Here is a 12,525-nt window from a genome sequence, read left to right on the forward strand (position 1 = left end):
TTATTATAAATCACAGTATCCCGGTGTGTAAATATAAAAGACCCTCTCCACATCATCTCTTAAATTTATTTTAAAAACAACTAAGTGTTTAAAACAAAAATATGACTTCATTCTGGAATTTACACCTATGTAAAAGTAAAATGTATGACGATAAAGCACAAAGGATGAAAGCAGAGTAAATGGAAATATAGTTTTAAGATTCTGACATTATATGTTAAGCGATATAATATTAATTCAAGGCAGACTGTGGTAAGTTAAGGATGCATATTGTAATTCTAAGAACAACCATTAAAAATAAAACATTTACTGAAGAGTATTTGATAAAATTCAATACCCACTCATAATGAAAACTAGGAGTAAAAGGGAACTTCTTCAACTTGTGAATGAACATCCACAAAAAGCCTGCCAGCCAGCGTCATGATTAATGATGAACTTATATTTTAATCAATAATTAATTAATGAACTGAATGCTTTCCCATAAATCATTAACAAATGCAAAGATGTCTGCTTTTACCACTGCTATTCAACATAGTTGTGGAAGTTCTAGCCAGTGCAGTAAGGCAAGAAAAGGAAATAAAAGGCATAAAGATTGGGAGAAATAAAACTGTCCCTATTTGCAGATGACATGGTGACACACATCTATGTAAACAATCCCAAGGAATCTTGGCACAAAAGTATTATCCATAAAAGGAAAAGTTGATAAGTTGTATTTATCAACATTTAAAACTTTTGCTCTGTGAAAGACCTTGTTTAGAGGATGAAAAGGCAAACTACAAAGTGGGAGAAAATACTTGCAAACCACAGAAAAGTAGTATCTAGAATACAGAAAGATTCTCAAAACTCAACAGTAAAAAAGCAAACAATCCATTTAGAAAATGAAAAAAAGAGACATTTCAGTAAAGAGATATACAGATGGCAATAAACACATGAGAAGATGTTCAAATTCAATAGCCATTAGAGAAATGAAAATGAAAATCATGAGATATTACCACACACCTATTAGAATGGTTAGAATAAAAAACAGTGGCAACACCAAATGCTGGTCAGGATGCGGAGAAACCAGATCACACATATGTTGTTGGTGGGAATATAAAATAGTACAGCCAGTTTGGTAGTTTCTTAAAAACTAAACATGCAACTAACATATGATGCAAAAATTATACTCCTTGGTATTATTCCAGCGACATGAAGACTTATGTTCACATGAAAATTTGTATATGAATATTTATAGCAGCTTTATTCATAATAGTCCCAAACCGTAATATCTTCTGGGTAAATGGTTAAAAAAAATCCATGGTACACTCACACCATGGAATACTATTCACTAATAAAAAGGGATTAACTATTGATACACATAACAACCTGAATGAATCTCTAAAGAATTATACTGAATGAAAAAAGTCAGCCCCAAAAGGTTATGTACTGTATAATCCCATCCATAAAATAGTCTTTTTTTTTTTAAAAGACTTTATTTATTTATTTGACAGAGAGAGACACAGCGAGAGAGGGAACACAAGCACGGGGAGTGGGAGAGGGAGAAGCAGGCTTCCCGCTGAGCAGGGAGCCCGATGCAGGGCTTGATCCCAGGACCCTGGGATCATGACCTGAGCCGAAGGCAGACGCTTAATGACTGAGCCACCCAGGCACCCCTTGTCTGATATTTCTGCACAATTAGATTGAGGTTATACATTTTGGGGCAAGGGTACTGCAAGAATTGTATTTTGTTTTTCTCAGTGCATCATATCAAAAGGCATATGATGCCAACTGTCTCATTGTTGGTGTTAACTTTGAACACTTAGTGACTAAGGTAGTGCCTTCACCATAAAGTTATTATTTTTCCCACTATAATTAATGAGTATCCTGTGGCAATATATTTTGAAATTATGAAAATACCTTGGTACTCCACAAACTTTCACCATTTTAATATCCATTCATATCTGAATTAACTATTATGATGGTTATCAAATGGCATTTTTTTCCCAACTCATTGTTTCTTCTTACATTTATTAATTGGCTTTCAACAGTAAAGAAGAACATCCCTTCTCTTCCTTCCTTCTTGTCAGTATTAGAATCGTAGATTCTTATTTTATTTACTAGTTTATAGTGTTTTATTGTCAATATTTATTTTGATGCTCAAATTATCCCAGATTTGGTCAGCAGAAGCCCTTTGACTTGACATGTTCTGAACGTTCTTTGAACATTTCCTTACTTTCTGGCGCAAGATGTTCCAGGTTCATCTTGTACTTTTCCCTACCTCAGTTCTGTAATTATCCTTTTCTTCAAGGAACCCTGGTTCCTTTTAGTGTAAACTGGTATTCTAAGATCTGGGTCAAAGGTGAGCTTATTGCTACTAAGGGGTAATTATTTCTACACTCAGTGGGTAGTGGTAGGAAAAGATGTATGAATACACACATACATGCCACCTTCACACATCTATATCTATTCCTTTATCTATCTATATTTATTAGAAACCACAAGTTTATATTGATACCTCCAATTCCAATTCAGCACCACAGGGTTCCTTCTATCCTTTCCCCTTTTCATATGTGTAACTCTCTTCTCTGACAGTGAGAAACTTGGCTCTCATTATCCACAATACATTTATTTGTTTAATCCTAGAATACACATAAGATAGTTTTTGAATTGTTAACTCATACCTCTGTGAAAAAGAAATTTACTAACTAGAGTTTAATATTTATTCACAGTTCATTTTCTCTTTAGCCTGAGAATACTTAGTCCAAATACTGTGTTTTAAGTTACTTGGACAGATTAGTGGTTGCCAGGGATTGGGGAAGATAGATGGTGTGGCCATAAAAGGAGAGGGATCCTTGTGGTGATGGAACAGTTCTGTATATCTGGATTGTGCTGGTAGTTATATGAATCTACACATGTGCTCACACTGCACACAAATGAATGCATATAAAATGGGTGAAATCTGTATATGTTCTATGGATTGTACCAATGTTAATTTCCTGTTAGCGATATTGTACTATAGTTATATATAAGATGTAATCACTGGGGGAAAACAGGGTGAAGGGTACATAGGACCTCCCTGTATTAGTTTTGACAGCCTCCTGTGAATCCATAATTACTTAAAATAAAAACTGAAAAAAAAGTTACTTGGGCTTGTTCCCCCTCAAACCCCTTCTCTCACCCCAGTTATGTTATTTATTAAAACACAGGTTAATTTGTGTCTGTATTCCATGTTAGGCCCTCTCTTGTTGATATATCTTTCAACTCACTTCTTGATTTATTTTCCTTTTAGAATATAAACACTAATATGGTTCCCAAAGCCTAAAAGTTATAACTATACAAAGAAGCAAACTTAGAAGTATTATGCCACCAACACCACCACTTTGGCTTAATACCTTTTCTCCTTTCCAGCCCATTCCTATCCACCCCTTGTACATAAGCAATTTGATTAGTCTGCCATTTATCTTTGTTTCTTTTTTGACAAATGATCATAATTATGTACATTTTTAAATTTCTCCTTTCTTACAAAAAGATACATATATTTACTATGCATACTCTTTTGTATTTTGCTTTTTTAACTTAACAATATATTTTGTAAATCAGCTCAGAAATTGTGCTCCTATTTTTAATTTTAATTTTTTTTACAGCTGCATAATACTCCATTGTGTACTATAGATATTCAACCACTGCCCTATGTATGGGCATCTGGGTTGTTTCTAATATTTTACAATTATAAACAATGGTGTAGTGAATATCCTACATATTGTATATTGATACTGTTAGAAGGCTGTCTTCAGGGTAAATTCCTAGAAGTAAGATTGTTGGGTCAAGAGGTAAATGTACATTTAGTTTTGTTACATATTGCAAAATTCCTGATAGGTTTGTACCATTTGCATTCCCACCAGCAATGTGTATCTGCTTTCTTAAAACCTCTCTAATGGAATGTATTTATTGTACTTCAAAATTCTTACTATGGCATCTTACTGTAGTTTTAATCTACATTTCTTTAAATATGGGTGAAGTTGAACATTGTAAGAAAATGAAATTACAGATCAATATTTCTGTAAACACAGATGTGAAAGCCCTTAACAAAATATTAGTAAACGGAATCTAACCAAGTACAGTTTTTTTATTCCAGGAATGGAAGGTTGGTTTAACATTAGGAAATTAATCAATGTAATTCATCACATCAATGGAAAAAGGAGAAAAATTATGATTATCTCAATAGGTGCAGAAAATATATTTCACAAATTTCAATACCTATTCTTCATAAAAACACTCCACTCAATAAACTAGAAATAGAAGGAAGCTTCCTCAATCCGACAGAGGACCCCTATGAAACGTCTACAGACTGAATGTTTCCTCCCTAAGATCAGGAATAAGGTAAGGATGTTTGCTCTTATCACTTCTCCAACATTCTCTTGGATTACTAGTCCATATAATAAGGCAGGAAAAAGAAGCAAAAGGCATATAGATTGGAAAGGAAGATGTTAAACTGTTTTTATTTGCAGACAATATGATTGTGTATGTAGAAAATCCTACGAAAACCACAAAAAAATTCCTAGTAGATACAATAAGTGAATTTAGTAAAGTTGCAGGATTTCTATATACTATCAATGAGCCATTGGAAAATGATAGGTCACATGGGTTATGCATTTGTCAAAATCCATGGAATATTTATATAAATTAGTCATACAATTTAATTGCATGTAAATTATACCTAAACTTTTTTTAAAAATTAAATAAACCAACGTAAAGGCTATATAAAGTATATTCTAGTACAATTTGGGTGCTTGCCGATTTGCCCCTTCTGAGTTGTAAAATAGGGTCAGGATTTATTTAAATTATTTTTGTCAATGTTAAGTCTAAATGTGTTTATAGTTACCCATTCCATAGATTTCCCACCTTTCATAAGAATCTGGGCTTGAATGAATGGTATGGGATTTGGACCCAAATGAAATACTCCTGACAAGGTGACAGAGCAAGCATGACATTTATGTACACTTCTTTTGGTCTGACCACTGTAACATATTGCCTCCTTTGAATACTGAATTTGGGATTAAAAAGTCCTGGCTTTAAATTTGGGTTCTGAATTGAATTAGCTGTGCAAACTTGGATTATTTCACTATTCTGAGTATTTTTCTCATTTGTTAAACAGGAATAACATCATAGTTTCATGAAAATATGAGAGAGTTAATGTGACAATGACAGGCACATTGCAGGGGCCCAATAAATGGTTTTCTTAATCTTAGTGGGGGTATTTTCATTAAATCTCTATTACAGTACTATTTGATTTGACATTTTCTTCTAATAGAGGAACCTAAACTGTATAATAGCCTTGGCTGCCAACTGGGAGTTTAGGGGATGGTTATGAGAAGTTAGACATAGAGCCAATGGAGATAATTTCCCCAAGGATCACTATTGTATGATGGTTCTCTCATAGTTATTTCTTGTGCTAGCAACTATTCATGAATTCATATTCATTCATTTATTTTTTCCTCTAGATTCTAAAATTACTGGTTAAAAGGAGGAATCATTGGTCCCAGCCAAGAACTCTATTTCTTTATCTCCTAAGGGAATACTTTACTAATTCATGCTTAGAGAAACTGAGTTCCTTATTTTTACCGTAGGGGCTTATTCTACAGCTCCAACGGTTTTCATTCTTGGCTCACCTCTTCTTCCCCTAATATCGGACATGCCTATTTCATTCACCCATCAGGCCTTTAGCGAACATTTATATCAGGCTCTATGGTTGAGAATCAGGGAATAGCTGAAACTTGAGGGATGACAAAGTTTTCAGCCAAATGAATAAAGTAAGAAACTGTAGGCTCCAGTTATGGTATCCTGCCTGTTTCAAGAAATTATGCCTTAGTTGCAAATAATTTGTTGAGAACCTCTTTTTTTCAAAAGGTTAAAGAGACAGGAACTCTCTCTCCACCTCTTTTTTTCCCAATTTAACTACTGTTTGGAATTTTCTTTTGAAATTCTGTTCCCAGGGGCACCCGGGTGGTGCAGTCGGTTGGGTATCCGACTCCTGGTTTAGGCTTAGGTTGTGATCCTCGGGTCATGGGATCAAGCCAAGCCCCAGGTTGGGCTCTGCGCTTAGCATGGAGTCTGCTTGAGACTCCCTCTCACTCTGCCCCCACCCACCCACCCTGCTCGATCTCTAAAATAAATAAATCTTAAAAAAACAAAACAAAACAGAAATTCTGTTCCCAGAACATAAAACAGAAACAAAACCGAGACTCACCTCTGACTCCTCTCAGGAATGTCCAGCACAAACCCAAACATCATCTCGGCAATTTTATTGGAGCTGCACGTGGGGGTCCGGTCTACCTCTACAGCTATGGACAGCATCCTTTGCAGCTGACACACAATCCTGTGTCCAGAACATAGAACACAAGTGAGTGGGAGAATCTAGCCAGGAGCCACCCGGCTAGCTGGGAGATCCCCACCCATGTAAAGGATCTTGTAAAGCACATACTAGGTCAGAGAGAACTACTCAAGCTCTCAGCATGCTTTTATTTAGCAATTTCACCTACCTGAATCCCTCTTGCCAGATCATACTATCTGAACCTCTCAGAACCTGTGGTTGAGCTGTAAAAGCAAGCTACTTTTAAATTCAAAATAGAAACATCTGATCTTAAGGATCTAGAGAACTTTGAGGATCATCTAACCCATAACTTTTCTATTTTCCAGATGAAGAAACAGGTCCAGAATATCAGTTATTCAAATTTCTTTGATATAGGAGAAAATACATATTTACCATATGGTTTTCCCGTCACTGGTTTCTTTACAATTATCTTTTACTAAGTTCAATTTCAGAACTTCAACTGGTGGACTGTGACCCTCTGTCCTATCAGACCTGAATGTGGGAGAAAGCCAGGCTGATGTGGCAGAAAGAATCTAGGCTACCCCTCAGAAAGGTGGGCCTGGCCTGAAGTCAGCCTTTTTTAACAAGCATTATTATTTGTGAAGGAAGAAAGCGCTCTGTTTTCAGAAAATCTGCAGTCAGTAACATAATAGGTGGCCTAGGGGCTTTGGCATCAGATTCTGGCTCTGCAATGACAAGCTGGTCAACTTTTGACAAATTACTAAATTGCTCTGAGCCCAAGTCTTCTCATCTCTAAAAAAGGGGGAATAATACCAGCTACTTCATAAAGTTTTGAGTGCTGTGTAAGATATTTGGTAGATACGCACTCATTCATGGTAAATGGTAGTGCCTATTGTTGTTAACATCGTGATAAATTGACTTTTAGAGGGCCTTATTTTTATTTATAGTAATATTTAATTATAATAAATAACAATAATAATTTAGATTATAGTATTTTCTTCCATTGAAGGAAGAGTGTCTGCCCCTCTCTTAGGTCTATATACTGGGGTTCTAGGATAACCATACTTTACAGCCTCCCCCACTCTGTTAAGCAAATACTTTTTTGTTCTAAACCTTCTCCCTTTAGATACAAGATTGTCTCTTAAATTAGTTAAAACCCTTAGGCCTTATATGAAAATCAGATTGGTGCAACTAGATTATAAAATAGTGTTGTAAATTTAGGCACAAATGCTGTATTTGAAGTGTCAAGTGTGACGGGCTTTTAACAATATGACTGACATGGAATAGGTTACTTGTGCAAGGACAGTTCTGGATCCTAAAACCCTGGCATTCCTCAAAAAATACCAAAACCACTCTCAACCCCATAAAAGAAATGCTAGGAATCTCTTTTCAGTGTGGTTTGAAGTAATGGGACCCTCCCTGGTCTGAGCCATTGCTGTTATAACCTGTTAGAATCTGCAGGTTAAACTGCTATTCTTCTCCCAGGACTGGAGGGGAGACATGAAGGTCCTTGAGGACTAGAGGCTGCTGGAACACCCACTATCCATGACTCCTTCTCTTCCATCAGTGGTCAGCTGAAGTGATGAGTAGCTGTGACCCTGTACTGTCCCTTGGAATCCAGGAAATGGATCCCTTAGCTTTTGTTTCACTTCAATTTTGTGAACTTATGTTCACTTAGTGAAGTCCTATTCATCTGAGAGAGAAAGCATCTGCTTTTGTTTAACTTTGGCATTAGAATTTAGCCTGTAGCCAAACTAAGATAGTCTTTAGTAAGAATCAGCCTATGTTACAAGAGCTTGTTAATTCTGTGGAAACCTCTTTTAGGAATGCTGCTGTTCTCTAAAGCAATAAATCCTGACAGCCCTGGGAAAGACAACTTGTGCCTGCCCCTTACAGCTGATTGGTGTTCTTTGTCAGGTTGGGCTGGGGAGAAGGATGGCTACTGTTGGCCTTCAAGATTCCTGTTCCTGAAGAGGTTTGATTCCCATTTGGGGGCTGAGTTAATCCTTCTTCAGTTACTACTTTGACCAACCACTTGATGACATCCCTGCAATGGAAAAAAGATAAAAAAAAGTTTAAACTTCTGTTTTATTGTATGGTGCTCAAAACCACAGCCTTAACTTGGGCTCTGAGGCCCCTAGATTTCCCCAAAGGTTACAAAGAGGGTTCTTAGGTGATTTTCAATATTTAAACAAGTCTAATGGAAACCCCACATTTAATTGCAGTAAGGTTACAAAAGCTAATGAAATATCGACATTTTTCTGAGTTGTTATTGAAAGGTACCTCTGGGGTCAAAGAGTACTATCCGTGGCTTCCTGATTAGGAACATGCATTGAGCAGATGGAAAGTTTGACTGGATGACCACAGAGATCCTTGCTGGCTTTCTATGATTAGGTGTCATCTACTAATACTAATAATTGAGGTTTAGAGTATGTGCAATGGAGTCATACTTTATGCAGGGTGAAGGCTTTAAAAGTTAGTAAGGTAAAAACATCTCATATAGTCAAAATTACTTTTGATGATCACTTAGGTAACCCAGGTAAAAATGGTGGATTTAATACACACTTCTAATTTTGTTCCCTCCTAAATCCCACTAATGCTAGAGTAAATAATTCTTTTAAAAATCCACAAGGAAGAGGAGAAAAGGAAGGGAGACAATAACAGTGAAATTTTAGAAGATGGAAGGGAAATGAAGTATAATCACAAAATAGAATATTACATAGTAGTGAAAATGAGTAAGCTACAGTGGTAAGTGACAGTATGGACAAACCTTAGTACTCTATAATATAAAGTGAAAAATAAAAGTTCCAAGAGATTATGTATAGCATGATATTCTTTAATATACAGTAGAAAGGAACTAAAATATAAACATACACTTTATAGGAACACATTTAGATATAATAAAATTACATAAAAACGGGAAGGAAATGATGAACATACAGAATGCTGATCACTTTGGGTGCAGGAAGGTGCAAAGTAGGTGATAGGGGGATGGATGTATGGTTAGATGCAGGTAATTGTCAAGGTCCCAGCCTTTGATTTGGGGGGTGGATTAAGAGATGCTGATTATAAAATCAAAAGTAACCAATTAACTAGATAAGGCAAGTATGTCATGCTTTAAGGATTTTTTTTTTTTTTTTTTAAGAGAGGGAGAGAGGTGGGGCGGGGGCAGAAGGAGAGGGAGAGAAAGAATCTTAAGTGGGCTCCACACCCAGCATGGAGCCCTAGGTGGGGCTCAATCTCACAACCCTGAGATCATGACCTGAGATGAAAATCAAGAGTCAGACGCTTAACTGACCTGGCCACCCAGGCGCCCCTTTAAGGATGATTTTTTTTTTAATTAACATATAATGTATTATTTGTTTCAGGGGTACAGGTCTGTGATTCATCAGTCTTACACAACACCCAGTGCTCACCACAACACATACCCTCCCCAATGTTTTTTTTTTTTTAAGATTTTATTTATTTTTGACAGAGAGAGAGAGTGTACAAGCAGGGGAAGAAGCAGGCAGAGGGAGAGGGAGAAGCAGGCTCCCCACCGAGCAGGGAGCCCGATGCGGGGCTCGATCCCAGGACCCTGGGATCATGACCCGAGCCGAAGGCAGACGCCCAACCGTCTGAGCCACCCAGGCGCCCCACCCTCCCCAATGTTTAAGGATGATTCTTAATTTAAGTCTATGACTTTAGCCAAGGGGTGGATTTTAACTGACTTAGCAGAATTGAGAAAGCCGAATCCTAAGCCAGCAATAAAGAGTAATCCTATTTAATCCTATTTGCCAAAAAAGAAAAAAAAAACTTCAATAAGTTGTGCAAATGGCAGTGCAAAGCTTCTCTGAAGCAGAATGAAAGGATATAAGGGAAAGTAAGCATAATGGTTTATAAGCTCTTTTAAGAATTTTTTTTTTTTTTTGACAGAGAGAGGGAACACAAGCAGGGGGAGTGGGAGAGGGAGAAGCAGACCTCCTGCCAAGCAGGGAGCCCGACGCGGGGCTCGATGCCAGGACCCTGGGATCATGACCCGAGCCGAAGGCAGACACTTAACAACTGAGCCACCAGGTGCCCTGGTTTGAAAGCTCTTTAAGAAAGTTTTAGACTCTTAACTACAAGTTAACATTGTGGAGAGATAAAACTGAGGGTCTTTGGACTAGGATACCAGGCACAGCTGGGAGGCAAGGGTATCAAAGCATAACAGCGGCACGAAGTGAACATATGCATGCTGAACGCAGAGATCCTTGCTATTTTCCCACACTTGTCTTCCAAAAACCTGGCATTCCAGTCTTTACCCTTTATGTAGGAAATCGGAAGTCTTCTTTCAAAAACCCATCCAGCCCAACCAAGAGGAAAGACCTGAAGACACTGACAAGGTATTTTCTAAAAAATGGGCAGTCATTTCCACCTACAGGGAAGTACAGAAATGACAAGTCCTCCCATGTACTTTGAGCGTTCATCAGCAGTCAAGTCTGTCACCCTTAAACTTGGATAGACTACCAAGGTTTACTAGACATTTATGGAAATGTTCCACTATGAAAGATAAGACCAAAATAACCAAAACCAATGCTCCCCCCTCCCTGCTAAAAAAGTAACTTGGGAGAAAATAAGACTATGCGGAGATTAAACAAAAACAAAAGCCATCATCAGTATCACCAAAGATATGAGAATGTATGGATCCATGAAAGAAGAAAACAAGAACAAATACTATTTATTAATTTTAAAAAGGAACATTTAGAGACAAAGTAAAAAAAGCCCTTGGAAATTAAAAACATAATAACAAATGAAAACTCTCTTTTCAGGAATGAAGGATGTTTCTAGACTGAATGCCCAGAACAATGGATGAATGCAGACCTACAACAAGCATACTGGGCAAAAAGAGGACTCTAAAAATTTTCAGAGGAAAAACTTAGGGCATATACAAAGAATCAGTAATCAAAGTAACTTACGACTTCTTAACAGCAATTGTGGAAGCTAGAAGAAAATGGAAAATTTCCTTCGGGGACCACCTGGGTGGTTCAGTCGTTAAGCGTCTGCCTTCGGCTCAGGTCATGGTCCCAGGGTGCTGGGATCGAGCCCCAATCGGGCTCCCTGCTCAGCGGGAAGCCTGCTTCTCCCTCTCCCACTCCTCCTGCTTATGTTCCTGCTCTCGCTATCTCTGTCAAATAAATAAAATCTTTAAAAAAAAAAAAAGAAAATTTCCTTCGAATGTTTTGTAGAAAAGCTATTTGTAACCTAAATATCTATACTGCTATCAATCAACATATGGGAAGATAATTTTCAGATATTGAAGATTTCAAAAATTTTACTTCCCACATCCATTTCTAAGAAGCTACTGGAGACTAATCTATTAAAATGAGGGAGTAAACCAAGAGAAGATTTAGGGCAAACAAACACACAAAAGATCTAACTTTGGAAACAGGTAAAGGAAATCCTCACATTTATGATAAAAACTGGCAAAGAAGACAACCAATCCAGACTGAAGGAGGTCTTTAAGAAGACTACCCAGTGTAAATAAACATCTTGAGGGGAGATTTAGAGCAAATAGAGAATTTGGGGTTGACTTCCAGTATGCACAAATAATACAAGGGAACTAAAAATAAGGCAATTATTAACTCTAAGGAAACACAAAGGTATGAATGAAAGGAGAAGTAATCATAGTTTAGTACTTGGCTCAACTCCGACTAGCACACATCATCCTAGTAATAGAAACATTGAATACTGATCTGAAAAAAATTATGATATAAATAAATTAATAGTATGGGGGCTGGGAAATGTGTGTGTCAGGAAGGAGGGAGGAAGGAAAAAAGAGCTAACTTCTTATCCTTCATGTAGAAAGTCAACAAATAATAGCTAATAAAGAAAAATCAAGAATTAGCAATACAAGGTATTGCAATTTAGTCATACAGAGGTAAATATCCAAAAAATCACATAAAAGAATAAAGTGATTACCCTTGTGGGAAAGGAAAATGCAGGTGAAGGGACTTGGGAACTAGTGTATTTTTTAACTCTTATAGAACTAGTTTATTCTTTGTATGAAGAGTTTAAAAAGAAAAGAAAGCCCCATAAGAAAGGGTAATATAGAGAATGACTTGCTGTCTCTCCCTCTTTTTAAAAATTCCCATCTTTGAGACAAGAAATAACAAATGCTGGTGAGGATGTGGAGAAAAAGGAATCCTCATGCACTGTTGGGAATGTAAATTGGTACACCCACTAGGGTAACAGAACAG

At 37.0% G+C, this 12,525-nt stretch overlaps 1 protein-coding gene across 1 annotated transcript in view; it reads right to left on the minus strand.

Moving 5' to 3' along the window:
* SIMC1 (SUMO interacting motifs containing 1) overlaps window positions 1-12,525 on the minus strand; it is a 132,190-nt gene that overhangs the window by 14,679 nt on the left and 104,986 nt on the right. Inside the window, exons 8-9 of the mRNA XM_028102675.2 lie at window positions 8,202-8,354; window positions 6,224-6,352 (exon numbers count right to left, since the gene is read on the minus strand). Coding sequence (XP_027958476.2) covers window positions 6,224-6,352; window positions 8,202-8,354 — 282 coding nt within the window. The remainder of the gene's footprint in view (window positions 1-6,223; window positions 6,353-8,201; window positions 8,355-12,525) is intronic.

Source organism: Eumetopias jubatus, unplaced genomic scaffold (genome assembly GCF_037043125.1).
Source record: "Eumetopias jubatus isolate StellerSeaLion01/CBP00866 unplaced genomic scaffold, mEumJub1_p1.0 scaffold_5, whole genome shotgun sequence".
Taxonomy (NCBI): Eukaryota; Metazoa; Chordata; class Mammalia; order Carnivora; family Otariidae; genus Eumetopias; species Eumetopias jubatus.